Here is a 22860-nt window from a genome sequence, read left to right on the forward strand (position 1 = left end):
TGCGCAAACGACACGTGTGGGCGTGGCAGAGCGTAAAATAAGCGAAAGGAACGGCAAACAAAAAGAAAAGCAGCTTAAAATGTCGCTGGAAGTTCTAAAACAGCAAAGCTACAAACAAATATGTTTTGCAGATGAGATGGAGATGAACATAAAATGCATGTGTCTTACCTCTCGGATATCGATTTTGCCATCCTGATTATCATCGTAGGCCTCCATGAAGCAGGACTTCAGCTCCTCCAGCATTGTGTCGGTGACAGCCTGCATGAAGAGGAATGAGCAATAGAGCAGAAGAGAGGAATTTTGATGAGCTTTTGATAGCACAAATGGAGAAGTCGCTTTTGTCTCCTGCTTACCTCTGGACTTATGTCTGTCACATTGGCACTGGACACAAACTCGCGCAGAAAGCCATCCAGCTCGGTGCCTTCAATGTAGCCGTTGCCTGTGAAACAAGTAAGGTCGAGGCAGTCGAATAAACGAGATATTTGTATATACCCACCATCCTTATCGTAGTGTGCCCACACATCCATAAACTGATTGGCTGATAGTTTCTTTAGCTCGCGCGATTCGGGATCGCGATACTGGCGCATAAAGTTGTGCGCCTTCTCGATTTGTACGCGCTTGGCGGCGGCGGCAGCTGCGGCAGAATCCATTTTACTTTATATATGTTTTACCTTATTTTATATATATATATATTTATGTTTATAAATAAATATATATATATATATATACTAGATTTGAGTGTGTTGTTCGTTGCTGGCGTAATCTGCAAATAAAAGGAGGGCAGCAGAAGGTGTTTTATATTTCAATTGAAATGCGATTTATTGGCAGTTACGTACGGCAATCGAATTGCGCTTAACATGAAAAACTACTTTCAACTACCCCTGACACCGGCTTTATCTGTGGAGCACCAACGCCAAAGTATTTTCAATTAGCTGTTGCATATTTCAAAGCATTGTGAAAGAAAAAATCTAAAAATTAAATCAATTACTTTGACAGCCAGCTCATTATTGGCTTAGCGTGTGAGGCCTTGTGTGCATGTCCCTGTGGGTGGAGCTTTAAATTAATAGCATACAATACACGCATTCACTCACACACACAAATGCGTCTGGGTACGTGCGTGCACACACACACACACACACACAAGCAAAAGCGTCCACATAAACACAGCTTTGAGCTGCCGCTGCGCTGACCACGGGACGTCCGTGCAACTATTTGAGAGCTTAGAAAAATTAATTTCATTGGTTCTGCAGCCACTTGAAAATACCCTTCTTTTTTCAATTTATTAAAACCACATCATTTACTCTGAAATCTTATTGATAAAAGACTCATGCATGTGAAACATTTGAATAAAGTAGCTGTAATTATTATTTTTGAGGTGGATTTAAATATTTTACCAAAAGTCTAATTTTATGATGTATGATGGCAGAGTTATTTTGATAACACAATACAATACTAACTAAGTAGTATAATATTCATAAAATAAATTTAGATGTATTTACATATTTATTATTTAATTTATATATATTTAAGTTATATGAAAGAAATCAGCAGAATATAAATTAAATTATTAAAAGTTTGGTTTCTAATATATTTATTGAAATACTTTATCCATTTATTTTATTTTATTTATTTATTTTTTTAATTTTATATATCATCTTAATAATCTACAAAATATATTCTTTTTAATGTATAAAAATATTTCAAATTTTTCTAAACTTAAATAGAAGGTTGAAACACCCTCAAAAAATACCCTATAGAATGCTATTAAAAAAGCGCAACTAACAGGATTAGAGCCAACACGCAACAAACTTGTGTGCGTGAGTTTGAGGGAGTTCGCGTGTGTGTGGGTGAGTGTGTGTGATAAGCTTCAACGAAATGTGGCATGTTCTCGCTGCTTCTTTCGCTTGCAGCTCGCAGCTGAGCTCGGCTAGCTTCGTGCAGAGTAAAGCGCTGCAGGGGAAATCGCCTCAGTCCGACTGCCCTGACCCCGACGCCCACGCCGGATCATATCAGCAGCCAGCGCTGTGAGTTAAATATGTACTTATGTTTATAACAAAGGGAACGCGATATAAATTGCTTTACAAAGCAAAATAACAAGCATAAATTACTGTGCTTTTCTTATTGTTGTTGTTGTCGGTTGTTGTTGTTTGTTGTTGCTTGTCTGCTGTGCGGTCGCTGCGGGCGTTGAAACAAAGCAACAATTCGCAGCAACAACAAAAATATTGAAAAGAAAAACAAAAACAAAAACAATTTTAGGATGAGACGACGGATGAGCTGCAGCTCCAGTCGCCGCCGCGCCAGGATGTGCACTAAGCGTTTGTCCTGTTCGAAAATAGCGGGCGGCATTTTGTCTGCTGGCTGCGGCTCCTGCGGCATATCCACTTTACGGCGGACACGGCCTGTGCGTCACGGACATGTAGCTACCCATTTTTTGTAGTCGTTCGCACAGCTGCCGCTAAATGAGTTGGCCAACGAAACACAATCAATGCGGGCTCATGGGGGCAACTTGTTGCCGTTGTTGTTGTTGTTGTTGTTTTTCTTTTGCTTTTGTGCATTTTTGTAAAGTATTTTAATTATGTCATACATTTTGTAACTCCCAGTGACTGAATACAATCTTTTAAATTGAATGCACGGCAAAGAATTTTCGATTCAAAAGATATACAATAACATATGGCAATAAAAATGTAAAAATTTACTTATTTCAAAACAATTTACTTATTTCAAAAAACATATTGTCTATTCTATTTAATTTTCAATTAAATAAAATCCTTTTACATTAAGTTTTATGTGAAATAAATATAAAAACTAGTATATGAGTTCATCAATTTTATATAAGATATTATTCTCTTTGCACCATAATAATAATTTTTTCAACGAACTTTTAGATCATAGTAAAATTGTAACAATCGCAAACAATAATCCGGCAACTTTTTATAGAATATTTGTCTTCAGTTCCGCATTTATTAGGACTTAAGCATGATAATCAGAACATTTTTAAACAAAACTGAACTTAAACACCAGTTTAGGTTTTAAATTTTGTAAATGACTAAGTCTTTCCTTTCCAAATAGGAAACATAAGCCATTACAATAAATTATTAATTTATATTATACATAACCTTATGAACAAAGTTTTATTTGTATATAACATATGTCGGTTAGGGTATTTACAATTTTGTGTTGCTTTTGCATTCTCCCTCTTTCTGAATGTTGCAGAACTTTTCACACGAACATCATGAACAGCAAACTGCCGCAGAAATAACTACAAAAGGATCAACTACTGAACAGGACTTTGAAAAGTTGTACTACATTTAGTACCTGGCAGAACATACAAAGTCTGAGCTTTGACTGGTAAACTAACACGTTTCAGTGTGTAGCTTATTGCATTTACAGCAGCTGCAACAGCAGCTGCAACAGCAACTGCAATTGCAACTACAATTGCAATTGCAAGGGCAATAGCAATAGCAAGCGTTGCTTAAAGACTTAGCATCCAGAGTTGTGTGTTGACATTTTATGGCCAAAGGGAATTGCATTGAAAGCCAACATTCTGGGTCAGGCTCATTAGAAGGACCTTCGCATTGTCGGCGCGCCGTTTGTTATTACAAAACGCATAAAGGACTACAAATACGAGTTACATGGCCAGAAGCTATTGCAGTTTGTTGTTGTTGCTCCTGTTGAGATTGTGCAATGGCATGTGAGGCAACAAATATATTTATACTTGTGCAGAATATGTGAAAAACTTTCGCTATGCATTTTGCCTTGGATGGCACTCGAAAAGGCCAGCTCTCATTGCATTTTTCAGTGCAAATTGCCGCATGCCGCATGCCGCATGCCGCATGCCGCATTCCATATGGTTGCTGCTGCTGCTGCATCTTCTACTGCTGTTGCCAGCTGCACGCGCTGCTAATGTTTGCCAAGCGCATTCTAGCTGCGTACAAGTCCTGCTGCTCTCAACTGTATAAGTTATGGCCCAGATTAGTCTGCTGTGTGAACTCTCCCATATAACGTAATATAATTCATGCTGCTGTTGCCGACAGCAGCACTCGGGAAATTTCGAGTGCTCAAAAGAAATGCATAGCAAAGGGCATATATCAGATACAAAAGCTCTATTCAGCTGGCAATGTAATTTAAGGTCAGTAATCAATGGGGAAATCTAAATGTATCTATTAAGAACCAAATTCATTCCGAAATTACTGAAATGAATGAGTCTTTTGTATTCTGCAGATCAAGGAGTCATCCTGTTAGTATATGCAATTAATATTTTGTAGAGATTTGTAATATATGGGAGCACTAGGTGAGGTAAACCATTGGAGTTTTCTTTAGTTTAATTTGAAAAGACGTATAGTCACTTTAGCGTTTAATTGAAATGATTATTGAAGGTATATAGAATAATTTTTAAGTTTCAAGCTCTATGTTTTTTCATATATATCTCCACTTCATTTAAAATACTTAACTTATTAACAGCTTATGCCCATTAAAGCAGCCCGTCTCTTAAATATAATTAGCTTTAATGTTGTGGGTTTCTTTGCCATTATTTTATTGGTATTATTAATCACAAGAGTGAATGAAAAAAAAAAAAAAAAATCAGCTTCAATGTCCATACACGCACTTTGCTCATAAAATGGGTGTGCGAACGAAATATCAACATGAATAAGCATGCATAAATATTTACTACAAACATTAAGTATACGCACGACACATGAACAATTTGACATGCAAATAAACAGGCGATTTGTTTGTGCTGTAAAATACTCAAACATTGAAAGAAATTGAATGAATTAAATTCAACTTGTCGCACATTTTGCAAACTGTCAACGGCGAACGAAAATAAACCAGAAACAAGCGAGAACAGCAACGCCCGGAAACGGAAATGGTGGAGCAGAAATAGTGTAAAAATTCGCCAAGCATACTTGAGGGCTTTCACGCTGGACGCCGTAATGGGCGTTTCACATGACAGCAGCGAAAATACCTGCTGAATGGCGGATACATTTTTGGTGTGGCGAGGTCGGGGTGGCTCAGCATTTTTGTATTGAAGCTGTCTCGAAGCAGGAATAATGTGGACCGAGGAGCTTATGAATGAATACTTATATCAATAGTTACTGATTGAAGAATTCATAATAATACTAAAATACTGTGACCCGGATAGTTCAATAGCTCAAAGAAAGTTGAGCAAAAGTATTTACAGTCTGAGAAAATCCCGAAAAAATAATACTATAAAATAATTTTATTCATTTTATTTTCATCAATATTATTATTTTGTTTTATATACATTATTTTTAAATGATATGTTAGAGATTTGGAATATATTGAAATCAATACAATTACATAAAAATTATTTATCTGGCGAAACGAAACTAACCTTAAGCAAATATTATATGGATTAGGCTTTTTAAATAAATCAAGATTATTTGAAAGATTTATTTGAAAGTTTAACGTTTGTCTCCTCGAATTTCAGGTGTAGGCTGTTGTTTGATTCACGCTATAAATAAAAAATCTATTTTTTTTTTGAATGCAGCTACAAGCCATTAGTTGAAACCGCGATTTCTCAGACTTGTGCGAAAACTGAAGAGAATTATATTAGACTTGTAGAAAGCCTCTTCAGCTGCACGATGCTAGCTACTAATCAATGGTAGAATCAAATTAGGTTTGGAGAGCATTAAAGTACGCATTAATCAGTTGAGTAAGCCCGTCTGCTAAGACTAACGTATTTCCCTTTGTTCCTGGCCTTGCAACCATGATGCAAACAGCAATTGTCAGGCATTGTCGTCGTCGTTTTGCGATTGCATAAGTCAAGTCCGCAAGTTGTCAGCGACGCGTGTTAAAGTGGGTACGCGGCGAGCAGGCACGCATAGCCTGGCCAGAAGAGGGCCCGAGCAGACCGAGCAGACCGTGCTACCTGCGAGTGGACGCTCGGAAACGTCAGCTCGACATTGACATCCATTGTAACACGCTCCTGCCTCGCAGCGCCCTGGCCGGCCACTCGCTCACCATCTTCATTGTGCGCTTTACTTAAGTGCATTAAGCGCGGTTCGCATTTAATTTGAAGTGTTTTCCTCTGTTTATTTCTGGTTCAATTAGGAGTCGTGTTGCCTCGGCTGTTAACTTGGCCTTTGCGCTGTGTGTCTATTAATAAAAGCTTTGCACAAAGTCTGAATTATATATATATATATATATATATATATATATATATATATATACATGCGCTGAAAAGTCGACGTGTACGTCTGTTCTATAGTTCTATTTTTGGCTTTAATTACGCGAAGCAACGACATTTGCAATGGCAACACCAACAAAAGCAGCAGCAATAAAAGCTACTAACAAAAATATTTTTTTGGCCTTTTTGTGAACGTTTTTCACAATGGATTGTTTGGCCTTGCGTTTAGTTGTTGTCAACTATTGATTTTCCATAGCTCAGAATTTATTTATTTTCGTTAGCATTAACTGGGCGTAGACTTAATATACGTACATATGTATTATAGTATAGGTATAGATGGTCTAAACGGGCTAGGGCAAATATGAATGAAATACAGGTTGGAAGCAAAGAGAGTAGTTTGCGTAAAGCAAAAGAGTTTCTTGTGGGTCAATCAAACGAAACTCTGGAGTGAAGTGACCCCTTTTTGGGTTGGGCTCGAATATGATTAGCTTGATTTCTATACAAGCCGTTTGTATTTATTTTTCAATTTTCTTCAGTTGATATCTGAAACTGAAATCGAAAACATTGTCATTTTATTGAATGTCAAAATAGGGATGTTCGGGAAAATAATTAGAAATATAGTTTAAGTTTTGACAAAATATATGTGAAGTTTCAAATACTCAATTAGTTTTGATCACCTTTGTATCCCTTCTGCAAAATGTCTGTCTTACTGTCTACACAGTTTTAATAAATCTGTCGATCTGCCTACATATTTGTTAGTCATTTTCCAGCTAAGTAGATCTTATTTTTAATTAGGATCTAGGAAGCTTTGTGACTCCTGTTTGTAATAAAGCTGCATTCACGAGATATATTGAATTTCATTTCCAGGCTGTGACCTTAAGCATATTCAGCTCGCTGCTCATTATCATAGTTAATTTCCTGTGTTAGCCTGATTCCCTGCTGGCTATTGGTCTATAAATCCTAATGCAGTGCACTTTTCATGTTAGTTTGCTCGTTCCATGCCCGATATTCTGGACTTTTATGGTCCTGTGTTGGGCTAAGGCAGATGGTAGATGCAGAGTTAAAAGGGCTGTAAAAGCGGCAGGGAGAACGTCAACTGAAGCTTTGCCGGATTTTTTACAAGCGACCATATAAAGACAGACAAGCAGACACACACAGGCCGACAGACAGACAGCAAGCTGGTGCTGGGGAGGCATGGGTGTAAAAACTTTGTTGCTTTCTGCTGCAATGTGTCAGGCAAAGTCATATTCATAAATAATAATATATAAAGACATGCACACGCACACAGACAGACAGCCTTCACACACACACACACGCACACACACACACACAAACACAAGTAATTTATGCAAGTGCAGGCGGAAGTTGAAAACCAAGACACACATTTGTACTTACACACACACAGACAGACTCACAGACACAACACTCATATATTCAAGAGCAGCTCAAAGCACTGACAGCCAGCTAACTGAATGAATGACGGACTGGCTGACTGACTAACTGACTAACTGACTAAGTGACTAACTGACTGACGCACAGCCTATTTGACTGACGGCCAGTTTGAATACTATGCCTGCTGCTTAGCTTTTGAATTATAGAATAGACATTGTCTGTCCCAATGCTCTGTTACCAAAATAGATATGGAGGGTATAGGTCGTATATGATAGACTAGCATAAGACTCGATTGTAAGAAACAGACAATTTGTTATTGCGTACAAGGAAGCATTAATAGCATTAATAGTCTATCGAAATACTCAAATTTATATTAATCTATTACATATGTACTATATAAGTGTATTTCAGAGTACTTACAAAGGTAGTAATCACAATTGTCCGATTAGAGATGTTAGAAAAAAATATATATATATTTGATTTAAGAGCATAGAGTCTAGTATAAATATTATTATGATAGTATGAGGCTATAACTTGATAAGAATTCGTCAAATATATGGCCTTTAAAATAGGGCATCTGTAAGCCAAACATTCACGGACGTTTTGTGAACCACTTCTGCTTGGCTTTTGTGTTGAGTTTTGTACTGCGTTGTTTAAGTTTTGTCCCAGCTGTATTCCACTTTCATTAGGGCTGGGCCAGAAATCCAAAGGCTTAGTTTCTTAAGAGGTTGTGCATGCAAGCGGGCGTAATAAACTTAGCCTTGGCTTCAAAGTCAAAGAGCACTTGGCCACAAGCAGAGGAAAAATAAGGGGACAGGCAACAGTTGCGTCTTGACATTGACATTTGCATATGGCATAAGCTAAAGTTGAAATCAGGAGCAAATCAGCTGCTCAATGGTTTGTAAATTGCGCTGAGCACACACGCCCCATAAACAAAGAAGGGAAGAGGTCCATTGATTTGCATACGCCTCGAGTCTCAAATGGATTGGCCGGCAGCAGCGACCTCTGCAGCAGCAGCAGCAGTCGCAGCGGCCTAGCGGTATCTCTGATCCGATCAATCTGTAACCGAAAAGGCTTAACCAATAAAAGGTTGGCAAAATGGCCGAAAGCTGGAAACGGCGGCGGGTAGGTCGTATAATTTATGGCAGAGCCGAGCTAAGGCAAACAATTTATCAAAACACTTTGACATTTCTACAATTTTATTTATTGCAATTTGGCGCTTGCCAGGGGCCCTGCCGATTGGAAAGGGAGGCACACTAATAAAACATGCAGTTAAATTTTAAATGCCAATTTGTGTAGCAAACGAATCTCAACTAGATGGGGATGCGCATAAATGTGCTGTGTGTGTAATCGACCGTAGGATACCCTAAAGAAGCACCAGGATGATTGGTGTTTTTGAGACATTAACACAGGAATTAAACGGTTTTCCATGATTGAGTGAAGAATCCAAAACCGTATAAGGTTTAAGGCTGCAAAAAACTCTCGCTGTACTCAACTGTTGCTGTTGTCTATCTGTAGAGAGACATCTTCGTTATATAGAGATAGCTCTACGCAGTTGATATAGTTGTCTTCCATGCGTACCAGCTGGATTTATAGCTTGGCAGGATCTATAGAAATTGCTTTGACCAGAAAGCTATTAATTAGCTCGTAATTTACGAGTATTTATTCAACTTGAGTTCGCACTCTGGATATGTGGCCGCTCTATAAGTTCAATATCGAGATACGTTTTAATTAGACGCTAAGTTGCAAACAGCATCAAGATTTATGGCAATTTAAATACAATAAATCAGCTCGAAGACATTCCGCTTTGCGTATCTAAATTGAATGGTTTATGGCATACGATTTTAATATAAATCTCAATATTTATTTTTCTTTATCCATTGCGCTGAGCGATTCCACACTCGCTTTACCTGAAGTGCATGTAAAATTCGTAAAACGCCATAAATTAAATACGAGAAACGCTTCTTTAAATAAATGCTCAATTGCAGAAGGTTCTTCCCTTCCTTCTTCTTCTTGTTCTTCTTCTTCTTCTGCGTCTTCATCTATTTCATCTGTGTAAACTCAATTAGCTGGCAATGCCGCAGCGTAGCGCACAACAAGTTCAATGATATAGACTCTTGGCCACTCGCTAATTGGGCGAATTGTCTGACCTGCTTGTAAAGATGCAGATATATAACAATTGCCCTGGCACACACACGTCATATAGCCCCTATATATAGCCAGGCCAGGCCGATCTGACAAGGCTGGCGTGAATGAAACTTCAAGCGGCTGCCTCTCAATTATTTTTGGCACACCACTGACAAGTGAAGGAAAACATGCAGGAATTATTATTATGGCTCTCATTATTATTATTGCGATGCCGCAAATAGGTCAGCGGGGTGTCTTTGGTTCGGGTTCTGGCTCTGGTTCTGGTTTAATGAGAGGTCACATGCTGCCTGCAATTGCGTCATCTTACAACGCTGAGCTACAAGGTAGCCAGCGGCATGGAATACCTCGTTGGCTATTCATAAATATTTAAGAAATAATGTAATTCCTATTGCTAAACGTGAATATTTTATATCGAATTGGCCAACGCATTGCACTTATTGTTGAACATCGAATATTGATGCTTTAATTATTTACAGTCTAGTCTCATTCGGAATCTCATTTTGCAGATGATTTGTAGCTTCGGATTGCACAAGCAATAGATGCCCATTGTAATTGTTCGCTAAGTAGGAAAGAGCTAATTAGGATATAGTTCAAATTTAAATTCAATTGAATTATGAATCGTAGCTGTAAATTCATTGCATGTATGTATATAAAGCGTATTTGACAGTTATTGGTAAGACATCTAGATCATAAAACATATACATATTATTATTAGAATCATCTTATCATTGCAGGCATTTACTAGAATAGGCAAGTAACTGGTAAATGATTGCATAATAAATATAAACAAGAAGGAAACTTTTACTCGGTCGAGTCTAATGTCTACACAGTCCGCAGTAAATACTGAGAATATGAAACAAATGTCTGCGGCTGGCAGCTGGCTTTAGATTTGCCCTTTGGCTATTATCATCTTCATCAGCTCTGGCATTAGGGAGTGAGAACTTAATCGGCATCGAAATTACCGAGTGTCATTATGTCACTGAGCCAGCTATTAAATATGGGCTCTTTTTTAATCACTTGGCATTACATTGTCGACTACGGGCGCATTCAATGGCATTACGCATACGCAATGTTGACTGCAATCGAGATCAAAAAAGCCAGACCGTGTTTATTTAAACAATTGAAAGCTTAAGCTACCAATGGCGTCGACTAATTAGTAGCCCTTGTCTGTGGACACACACAGAGCTCGACGTGTCCCCATTCTCTGCAGGAGTTGTCATAAAAATTTAATTAAAACTGCTGCAATTGTCAGTGCGGAGCAAATGAAGCGCGACGTTGCAAGCACCACATGATTTTCCAGCACATAATTTAATTTTATACATTCAATTTAACAGGGCAGGCACACTAAAAAAAAAAAAAAAAAAACCAAAACACAGACTCAGAATATAATAGCGTAAAGAATACCAGAGTATAGTATAAAACTAATTAGAGGTCTGTGGCAACTAGACGCAGTTCAGGTTCAAGCTGTGATTTAATTAAACTCTGATTTTTTTCCTCGCTCTAGAAAAAGTCTATGAAGGGGCTAAGTTGATATTGCTCTGTTTTGCTTTGCCCTTTTTTCTTTTGGCACGCAGCATTTCACGCTGATTCGCCTGCTGGTTTCTATACATTTTTCTCACACTTAAGTGTGCCTGCCGTTTGTATGTTAAGTATATAAAAGTTTAGCCCCTTCTGTTTTTTTTTTTTTCTTTTTATTATGCAGATACATTTGCCCCACATCGTAAACAACTTGTCAGCCATATGACAAGAGTTCAATTAAGCATAAAATGAGCAAAAGTCCTCTTCTGCTGGCTGAACCAGTACTGGGAAACGCTAGTCATGCATACCCTCTTCAAACATAACTAAAAGCTCATGCTTGCACCTGAGTAGGGTTCAATTTGCGTAACTGTGAGAAGCGTCTAAATAATATATATTAAGTGTTATTTTGAAAGCGCTGGAATATGCTTATGCTGAATTATTGTTGGAGCATATCAGAGATTATTTTTCCGGATTGGTTGTAAACGCTGAGATTTGGGTAGATACATATGTATCTCCTTACTTATTGTGTATTTTTATTCAATTGAAGTCCGCATTTCAACTAGTTAATAATGCAGATGCTTAATCACATGACGCAGTAAAACATTCATAGCGGAGCGAGCAGTCTTATACCCTGTATGAGGCAAAGGAACGCATTAGGTATGTGAAGAAAACTTGAGTAATTGATCTTAGGGCACACTGTCTCGTGCTTCGTACTTTACATTAAGTATACGCAAGTAAGTGCCAAGAATGTGGTCATATTAGGATGGAGTAAAAGCCAGTCTAAAGATAGTTTGGTATAGTTTAGCTGATGCAGTGAGGTCTATTACACTGACCAGGGTAACTACAAGTGACGCATTGTTCGTTCGTCTGTTGTTTTTTTTGTGGAAGCTGTGACAGTTTTCAATTCTTGTTGTTATACCCTGAACCCATTGAAAATGGGAAATCAGGGTATAATGGTTTTGTTAAAAGTATGTAACAGGCAGAAGGAGGCGTGGCAGACCCCACAAAGTATATATATTCTTGATCAGGACGACAAGCTGAGTCGATTTGGCCCTGTCCGTCTGTCTGTCCGTCCGTCCGTCCGTCCGTCCGTCCGTCCGTCCGTATGTATGAACGCGTCGATTTCAGAAGATATAAGAGCTAGAGACTTCAACTTTTTTTTTAAAATGTCCGTATATATCACGCGCAGATCGAGTTTATCACTAAAAAACGATAACTCATTCCGATATTTTTTTATCGATAAGAAACCTTATCGAAGATCACTTAATCAATTATATCTCCTACATCTTTCAAGCTAGAGTCTCCAAATTTAAAATGTATATTAAGATGAATTTTATACAATTTCGGTTTTTGTTAAAATTTACCCCCCACCCCTAAATCCACCCCCTCACCCTCATCTTTGTAAAAGTCGTATATCAAATACTAGAGACTTGAGCTTCGGTATACACATACATTTTAACATTATGATTACGTTCTGAAAGTTTCATTACGATCGTACGTCTAGAAATTAAATTATTCAACAAATAAGTTTTCATTTATTGCCAACACTGCAGCGCAACCCAAGCGCAATCGCCTGTATATGTGAGTGTGTGTGTATGCGTGTGTTTGTTTGTATGCGTGTGTGTGTGCGTGTATTTGTATGTATGCGTGTGTGCGAGTGTGTTTGCTAATTATTTTTGAAATATCAGTTGCTTGTAGGGTTCAGGGGATCTCGTAGTCGAGCAGTCTCGACTAGAGCTTTCTTTCTTGTTTTTGTTGTGCTTTTGCTTTGAGCCACGCTCGCGGGTTTTGTCAATTTGCAAATGGAAATGTCAGTCATTCGTTCTGAAATTGTCAGAATCATTGCACAGACACTCTCAGAGCCGCGCAGCGCCTGAAGGACGCGTCAGCGTCGGTACGTAGGTCAGTGGGTGTGGTCAGTGGGCGTATCACCGCATGATGCTGCTCATACAAACATACATGTATAAAAATACATACATGAGCCACAGCACGTTTTGCATACACACAAAAATAATTACTCAATTAATGTGAATGCCAATTCGTAGTATATAGTGCTAAACAAATACCTAAGTGTTGCTGCGCAGCAACTAAGGTAAACAGAAAACGAGAATGGAAAGGGAGAAGAAAACACAATACAGACAAAAGTCGAAATCCGGCCAAGAGCAGGCGCTGTTTCATCGACCATCGACCATTTGCAGCTAAATGCTTGGCTGGTGGGCAGGCAAATTGCAAGAACATAAAAAACACATTCAAAAAAAATAGAAAAGAAAAGCAAAAAAAAAAACAGTTGAAGAGCGCTCGGCCGGAAAAGAATGCCCTAGCTGAAGATCATAACGGGATTATCTTGCTATAAATACACGAAAAAGAAAACGAATATAAAAACAGATTTTACGATTCTTAAATAATTTTTTTTTTTAGTATTATTTACCCAGAGCAGCCATTTCAAAGAAGTTTTAATTGTTTGTCGGTCAAGAATCGGGCTCATTAAATATGTTAACGCCGGCTGCAAATGCCATTTTATGCCGCTCGTTGATTAGCCCCCTCCACAGCTCTTCTACTGTGCATCATCAGCTTGATATATTGACCAACTAATGCCCCATCATAAAGTGAAGACACGCGCAAATGTTGTAAATATTTACACAGTCGCCCGTTTTTTATGCGCTTCTGTGTAAATATTAATCAAGAAGTAATAATAATAATAAATAATAATGGCCAGGCCGGCATAATTAAAGCAGCTGGATATCTGGCAAGCAATGGATGTGCTGAAAGATTTCCGAACTTTTTCTCTCACACCCAGAAATGATAAATCAACAAGAGAATGGCATAAAATATCTAGATCGATTAAACGGTGATCGACTAAAAGATGCTCTCGATTTAACTTTGTAGCTTGAGCTGCTGTCTCTAGAACCTAGTTTGCCATTCTTAAAATTCAAGTTCATATGAATTGTTATTTTGTAATTAACTAATGAAAAGTCTATCTTCTGAGTACTTCATATATAAGAGCTATATATTCTGCGAGCTAGAAAACTTCGTTCACTTTGATATTCCCTACTAAAATTTGCCTTCCTTTGTTTTCCTGACTTGCTGTGCCCAGTTTACAGCTAGGGTATACACAAATTTATGCTGATTGCCCCTGTTGACTGCTCTTCAAATATGTTGGCCAAATATTTGGCCCGGCCCGAGGCAAATGGCAACACTCTTTGCCTCCTCGACATGGCTGTAATTATTCGAATTATTATTGTTAGGCGTGAAAGTTACTTAATGGCACTTTCACTTTCACTTTTTCAGCCTTACGCACCCCTCACATTACGTAAAGATAATTTTTGGAAAATTCCTGTGGGCTTGTTTACTATGTGTGTGTGTGTATGAGCGCCTGTGTGTGTGGGCGTACTCACTTGAATTAGCGCTTTCAAATTGCCTTTTTCAAGTGGCAGCCAATTGAAGAGCATAACAATGTTTGCCTAATGACAATTACAGTGGTTACACTAGGGCCTACTTGAGCTGACTATTTTCGGTTAATACTAATAGGCCCCAGTCTCTTGACTTCTGCTGACGTAAGTCACGGAGTTAGGGCTACTACTGCTCGCTTCTAGGTTTTGCTTGTGAAATACTTAACTATATATAGGAGTAAAATAAAATAAGCAGAATTAAGTGAACAATTAAAGTAAATTATGATTGAATCTAATGCACGGACTGCGAGGATAATATATCTTAAATTGTCGGAATCATATAGAAATATATTTTGAATATTGCACAATAGAGGTAATTTAATATTCAGCACTATTTTTGTTACTCGCTTCTTAATTATTTTCGCTTCTTTAATTATTTAAATAAAAGAATTTGCTCTGTTTTTTTTTTTTTTAAGAAATTCAAATTTTTCTGCAATATTTGTTTAATTTTGTAAGTAAATTGAGGCTAAATAATACAATGAACTCGATGCAAGAGTTATGCCCCATAAAAGTGCATTGAGTTCATTTCAAATAGCATGATTACAATATAAGATATGCCAAGAATTTTTTCAAGTTACTTAACAATTAGTAGATCTTTTGTTTTCCCATAGTCACATGTATTTGCCTTTCCTTGTGCGAAGTAACCCTTTCGGTTTTCTGTCTATTTAGTTAGCTCTCCATCAACATATTGGCAATTCAAATTTTATGTTTAATCACGCGCAATTAACAAATAATAGATTGTTTCACAGCATTTCAGCTGTATCATGCTGTTTGTATATGAGTTGAAAATGTTTGAAAATATTTACTCAAGTCAAATAACTGTGCACACATTGAAGCAAATAACATCTACGCAAATGCTTCAATCAGCAACAGATTAAAGATGTTCCGACACTCACTGCCTCTGCGGCTGTTGCCATAAAAATCAAATGTTTGAAGCGAACATCATATTTATGTACTTGTATCAAATTATGGCCCATTGACTTCCTGGCCTCTGTCAGCCAGTCAAAGCAGAAGTTTTTCTATTGTTGTGGCCATATTTATTTTGATAATTTCTGTGGCAATTGTTGTTGCCACAAAGCGTTCGGAATGAGCCCACGCTTTGCCTAAATTAAGAAAACATGCCACAAGCCAACAACAATAACAAGCATACGCCATGTGTGCAGCTCGAGCATTCGTGTTATTTTAATTATTTCATTTGCAGCAAAGGAAATCGCAAAGACGACGGCAAAATAATAAGAAAGAAGAGCACGTGAAACATTTTCCATTCGACTTCTCCCTTCAGGTTGACTGTGCAAATAAATCAAGTGAAATGGCAAATTAATATTAAATTAAATTGTTGCTGCCTTTAATTATTGTAATGAATTCCGATTTGTCACCGCTTGCAACGCTTGCATATCCTCCGCTAACGATGGCCATTTTCTTTTCAGTATATTTTATTGTCATTTAATTGTACGTATTGTACCCCTTGACACGGCTAATTAGCAGCTCAGCTGTAGGTGGAACTGCTGAATCAACGCACAGACAAAGATGTGCGAGAAATAAATGCAATGCTTTTGCCTGAAGAGCTGTCAAGTCGACATGGGTTTGCTCATTTCAAAATATTTAACTAAATAAATGACGAGAAATTGCTGTGTATTTTCCTAAATAGATTTTCTGCTTACTAAAGTTACATAAAAAAAAAAAAAAAATAGATTGAGTCTCAATGTTAAGTCTTTGCATAGTTTTATTTTTCCAAGTGAGTTTCTATTTGCAGTCGAAATTTTAAATTATATGACATCTATAAAAGCTTAATTCCATAAAAACAACTTGACATATTATAAAAAATATTGATAGCAATTATTGTTATCAGAATAATTTATTTTGATATTAGTAATTTATTTTTGATATTAATTAAATTTCTGCACCCCGCGTAAAACTTAATTTACTTTTATTTATATACATTTTTTCCCAAAAAAGCATAATTCAATTAGTTTCCTCTGCTTTACAGCAATAAATTGACTACTATTACGACAATTACTACTGAATACTACTACTGCGACTACATGATAGTAGTAGTACTACTCATTCAAATACTAAGAATCCTTATACTGCTACTACTACATATTTTATTGTTATTAATATAAATGCGAACTTGTTTTGATCTAATCTAATTGTTCTAATGTTTGTTTAATGCTAGTAAGAGGTACTGATTTTAATACTTTTAAGATTAAATAGTATTATTAGAACTATTACTTCGATTTCTCCTCCTATAAATGCAAATACAACTATTACTATTAGTTATCCTTGAATATCAAAAGACTCTTCAATATGTTTTCATTTGAATATAATCGATATTTCGTGGAGATAACATATCTCTAGATGTCTATATTTGTAAACGCAAAGTCCAGTAGGAAGATAATACCCACTATTAAGCTTGATTGGTTCGTTGATGCGTCAGGCTGTGGATCCATAAATATCAGTCAATTTCAGCTCAATTTCCGTCATTTAAATCAACAACCTCGATGATAAATTTCCCGAATCCCTCTTACAAAAAAATGATAAATTTGGTTGCATACGCAAAGGCGCGCGCAAAATGCAAAAGAATTTGGACACAGACTGGGGCTCGCTGGTTCGCTGGTTCGCTGGCTCGCTAGCTGGCTGGCTGTGTCCTCGTCGCAGGCCAGAATTTATGAATGGGCATAAATTAACGTGACTTTTTTGGTGGGGCTGTCATGAATGTGACAAAGGCGACATCTGACGAGGAACTTGCGATGCGCAGACGGACAATTCGGGGGCACATTATGCTAAATTTGGCAAGAGCACAACAAACAACAACAAAAACAACAGTGCAGACGCCCATTTTGGGGGCATTTTCAGCGTCAACTTTTCCTCTTTTTTGTTTATATCATTAAATGAGTGCGAACTCGGTGCCCGCTGCGTATACGTAATATGAATATAAATTACTGCTGGCATTTTTGTTCAGCTTCTTTTTATGATTGTCGGACCCTTTTTAATTGAAATTCAAGCATTTTTAATGTGACTTCTTTGTTGGACCTGTTGTTCAGTTTTATTGTTTTCTCTGTTTCGACTGTCGAGTGCTACAGCATTTTTTGATATTTTTCTTTCTTTACAACCAATTTACATAAAGGGACGAACGGTTCGCGTCTTGCTCTGTTTGCATATTGAAGATTTGCCAATTGCCGCAGCAATATTTGCATTCGATTTTACGCCCACCTCCGACCGGCTCGAACCCCGAAATTCAACCCTTGACCCTTGCAGCATGCAGCTGATTCGTATGACTCGACCTTGTGGGACGTTAGCTTTTCTGTTCTCTTATTTTTCTTCTTTTTTTGGCAACGGTCATCAAGGTACTCGCAACATCAATTTATTATAAAAAGTTGCATATCTAATGTCTTTTGTTGGCCGCAAATGTGACAGACAATTGGCAAAGGCTGCGCCATGAATCTATGTGAGCGCCGAGCAATTAGAAAAATGCAATTGCTTCTGATTTATTCGGATGTGCTATAATTCGAATCAATATTGCTAATTATCATTGAACTTTTCTTCGCTTTAACTGCTACTTAAACTAAGAGAGGTACAGACTTATGACTTTCAGCTGCCGTGAATTTCTAAGACAAGCAATATTTAAAGTTAATTTAGTTGAATAAAAATATATATGTGAGCATTTAATAACGTAGCGGAGCAACCAACACGGAAAAAATCTCGTGTTTATTTACCGAAAATTTAACTAAATTGTATTAACGAGTCCAATGCTATAAACATGAGCAAAATAATTCAGAAAATATAATAGGTAATGAAAAATATTAGTTTTCTTGAAATCAACATCTTTCGATAAGCACAGATTTGCACTATAATTATATAAATATCACAATAGGATTTCCATATAAACATAAACCAGTTCATTGTAAGTCCCCAAAGAATAGAAAGTATTTGAATTGTGCTTCAAGGTGTTGATAACATAAAATTTTATATTTACTTAAAGAGCTGCCGAAATAATTTCCCAGAATTTTTCCAGACAGTTTATATTCAAATGATTTTATTGTTTTTCTTATTTTTTGCGTTTGTTTTGCACTTTTAGCACTGTTTCAAAAATACTTTTATACGATTTAAACTGTTCGAACGCACGAAACGAATTTGTTGAGGCTTTTGGTTTTGAGAGAAGAACCGTTAACGTCTAGAATCCTTTGCAGACTGTTTGAAATGTTGCCTGGCAAATGGTTTATCAAAGCCAAAAACTCAACACACCTTGTGGCCGAGCAATGCCAAAGAGCGAGAGCTGAGAGAAAGACGGCGGCAGGCAGACCAACGGAATGAGCGAGTGAGAGAGAGAGAGAGAGAGCGAGCGAGCGAACGAACGACTTACCCGGGGCGAATGAGCGTAGGCGCCGTCTGCAACATATGTGGGCGCAACATATCAGCTAGCAACATGTTGCTAGCAACAAACTGTTGAATTGCGTTTCCAGGCATTCCGTAAACAAAACAAAACTGAAACAAAGGGCACAGTGGCACAACTTTTCTATGTGTGCGAGTGTGTGCGAATGATATTGAGTAGGTGCTCCAAACTGAGCCTTGGCTATGGCATATGAGATTTGGGGTGCGCAAAGTTGTGGCATGGGCGGGATGTGGCATGCTAGCAAGTGGCTTGCTTTGGCTTTGGCTTTGGCTTTGGCTTTTTATCTGTCATGCCAATGTGTAAAAATACAAATGAACATAATGCGCAAAATGATTTCCGCCAGTTCAACTTTCCGCGCTATGTCCATATCTCAAATATGTATATGTGTGTGTGTATGTGTTGTTTTTAATTGTAATCCCCTTGGGTGCTTTGGCTTTCAATGTTTTATCAGCATGCAATATTATAATTCTAGAGCAAAGCACTGTTTTTTGTGTTTTATAGCACTTGGCCTGTGGCCTTAGTGTGGCGTTGTGTGCGTGCGTGTGAGTGTGTTAGTGTGTGTAGGTGGGTGACTGGGGTAGTGTATGAGTTGCTCGTCAGGCAATGTCAAGTGCGGCTCATGCCAAGGCAAACACTTGGGCAACTCACTATTGTTTGAACTACCCTGTAGTGAAAAAGGTCTTTAAACAGGGATACTTCTTGTGAATACTCAATGGGAAGTTAGCAAAGTACAAATAAGTAATATTTTTAATTATCCATATTATATCCCTGATTTTAAACAAGAAACAAGACTTTCAATCCACAAATGTAGATTTCACTTAATATTAGAGACGCTATCTTGACAATTAATGTAATAATGTAGCCAGCTTAGCTGATTTGCATTTCGGTTAGTCAACAAAGATAAACGACCATCAGCCCTGAGATCAGTCTACAAAGCAACCCACTGTTCAGCATGCCCCAGCTGCTGCTGCATAGCTTATCATGGCGTGCGGCTCATTCATTTTTCATGCCGCTTTCACGTATTTCTTTGCATCTGCCCGTGTTTCTTACTACGCACACTTTCGGCTACCTTTTGTGCTGGGATTTATGTCTGAGCCTTTAAAGTTAATTGTTTCGGACTTGCTATGGCTGTGCTATGGGAGTATGCGTGTGGTTGCTTACTTTTCAACTGACTAAATAACCATTATGTAATTGTTTTGACATTGAGCATAGTGAAATGAAAGTTTTGCCGCCACGCCCCAGAGACCTCGTCGAGTGTCGCCCATAGCGGAAATTACAAATTTCAAAGACAACAGCACGCTAGCTCAACAGCAACAGTGGCGGCAACAGCAGCTGTGATTTCAGCGCATTTGGCAGCTCATCTCAACTATGAAATCTGGCAATAAATTTCCGTCGTTAATGCGCTGCTTATCGCTCAATTGGCGCAGCCTAAGCAGCTTTTCCACGATTTCCCTGTAGTCGCCTCCTCTGTCTCTCTCTCTTTGTCTCTCTCTCGCTCTCCCATCCGATGCGTCGTAACGTCTCCTCCTCTTTTATGGCTCGCTGGCAATTCACATGTTGCTTGGCGCATAAACAAAGCAGTAACAAAACGGAAATCAATTGTTTACCAACAAAAATGTTGTTAAATTAAAATAATTAAATATCTAGTAAATGTTCTAGAATATCTGGAAAGTTCATAATAAAACTGGCCAAGTGCTGCAATTATTTATTTTATTGTACAGTCAAAAAATGTTCGGTTTATATTTGTTTTGTATTTCTTGCGTGTTTTTGTGTGTTTGTGTGTGTGTGTGTGTGTGTGTGTGTATGTGTGCATTTCCATTGAAAGCATTTTGGAATTTTCAAATTGTTTTTCTTTTTTTGTTTTGTTTTGTTTTAATGTTTAAATATGTTAATGGCACTTCATGGGCCTCCACTGCAGCCGCCGTGTTCGTCGTCATCTTTGCTTCCATGAATAAAACATTTAAACATCAAATCAAAATAAGTAAAAATAAATAAAAATTTCCTTTCCACTTTGATAGAGAGAAATCGCGGAACATGGTCTGCGGCGTATGGAGAATACGCAGCCACCACAAAATCAATCAAAATCACAGATACACGCCCACCCGCACACACACACAAACACACACACACACACACACACAATCGCAATAAGTCAAGAGGCCTAGCATTCCACAAAAAAGTATGCTGCATATTTAGAGACTCGAATGTTTGCCACCGCGACAAAAGTGAAAAGTTGTATTTATTGATTGTGTTCTGTAAAACGATTCCTCAACATTTAATCGTATTTTGCTGAAAGGCGATTAGATAATAGGACTCAAACTTTTACAAAAGAAAGCATACACTGTATAAATCAATACTTGCATGTATGTACAAAAATTCACAACACTAATAATAATAATTATAATAATAGCTATTATTTAAAAAAAAAAAATAAAATAAAATAAAATATACCACATATATGAAAAAAAAATCTCAATACTTAAACTATGAAATTTGTTAAGTTTAGATGCAAACAATAAAAATAGGACAAATTTTAAAAAGTTAGTAAACATTATTTTTCACAGTTTGCATGATTGCATTAATATTTGTTATCAAAGTTTCCATATGAAATGAAGTTTTTAACAGAACTAAAAAATATTGCAGGTTGGTTTTATATTAACAACTTTTCTTTCTTGTAGGAACTTTGGTCAATATAGTGCAATTAGAAGCAATACAAGCGATAAAGTTTTCTGTATACATTGAAAAGGTGAAATTGATGTTTGGAACATCGTGAAATGTAAATTCTCGTCGATGCTGTCGTTTACAGTTCCTTTATCGGCTGTGAGCCTATTGAAAGCCACCGCAGCTTTTCAGCTGGTCTCTAAAGCTTTATTTATTGTTGTTTGCTTCGCGCTGAAACGCCTTGCATTATAATTTAAGAGAATTTAAGATGACTTTGGCTAGAATCAAGCAAACTAATTAATTATATAAATATACAAACAATGCAGCAAACAAATGTTGGCCACTCAAGTCAAAGGCCGAAGCAGAAGTGAAGCTCTTGTAATGTAATTGTAATGGGGAAAAGGCGGAGCTATGAGATATCCTATCCTGTTATTAGGTTTAAGGGGCTCATTATCTATCTATCTACTTCGCCGTATATTTTAAACAATAAAATAAATTTCGGAGGTCATAGAGATTATATTTCAAATGGCATTTAATCAGACATTCTTCAAGTTAAATGAGGTTATGGTGATGCATATCATGCTCTTACCCACTTGTAGTCCCTCTTTGACGAACTTTTAATTGGCATAGGGTATAACAAAAGTCTTGGGCATATTGTACTACCAAGTGCCCAATTGGAGTGATTTACTCGAATTGCCTAATGAAAGCGGCAGCAAGTAGAACGTCTCATCGATTGGATTAGCAATCCGAACAGCCTATGTGCCTCTCCGGTTATAATTGGCCCGGCCAATGGCACAGAGTGGAGCTGTTGTACGTGTTCGAGCTTGTGCAATGCTTATAAATTAAGTTAATTGCTTTGCATTAATTAGGCCCATTCTCTTGAAGCGTCAATTGCATTATTAATGAAATGCCCACTGAAGGGCTTTCAGTTGAAAACAAATTGAACCAAATATTTGGTACGATTTTTTCCCATTGTGCCGAAAACAATTCATTGTGCTTGCTGACATTTTCAATTTAACGCCATGACAATTTGTAATTCACGACAAGGACATCAGAAACATCGCAACAGCTTTCGAGTGTTAACAACTGTCCTGAATCAGTCAGTGCTGACCATCCACAAGGCAACTGCTGCACAGCCCTCCCTTTGG

At 37.5% G+C, this 22860-nt stretch overlaps 1 protein-coding gene across 2 annotated transcripts in view; it reads right to left on the reverse strand.

Annotated features, from left to right (window-relative positions):
• Nucleotides 1-18868, reverse strand: part of Cbp53E (Calbindin 53E) — a 34509-nt gene extending 15641 nt beyond the window's left edge. For both annotated transcript variants that reach the window (XM_030385806.2, XM_030385805.2), the window contains exons 1-4: nt 18635-18868; nt 497-763; nt 354-439; nt 169-258 (exon numbers count right to left, since the gene is read on the reverse strand). In XM_030385806.2, the coding sequence (XP_030241666.1) occupies nt 169-258; nt 354-439; nt 497-650 (330 nt within the window). In that variant the 5' untranslated portion in view covers nt 651-763; nt 18635-18868. The remainder of the gene's footprint in view (nt 1-168; nt 259-353; nt 440-496; nt 764-18634) is intronic.
• Between the last annotated feature and the right edge of the window lie 3992 nt (nt 18869-22860).

This window comes from Drosophila navojoa, chromosome 5, assembly GCF_054131105.1.
Source record: "Drosophila navojoa isolate 15081-1374.11 chromosome 5, UAZ_NAV_1.0, whole genome shotgun sequence".
In the NCBI taxonomy this organism is placed as follows: domain Eukaryota; kingdom Metazoa; phylum Arthropoda; class Insecta; order Diptera; family Drosophilidae; genus Drosophila; species Drosophila navojoa.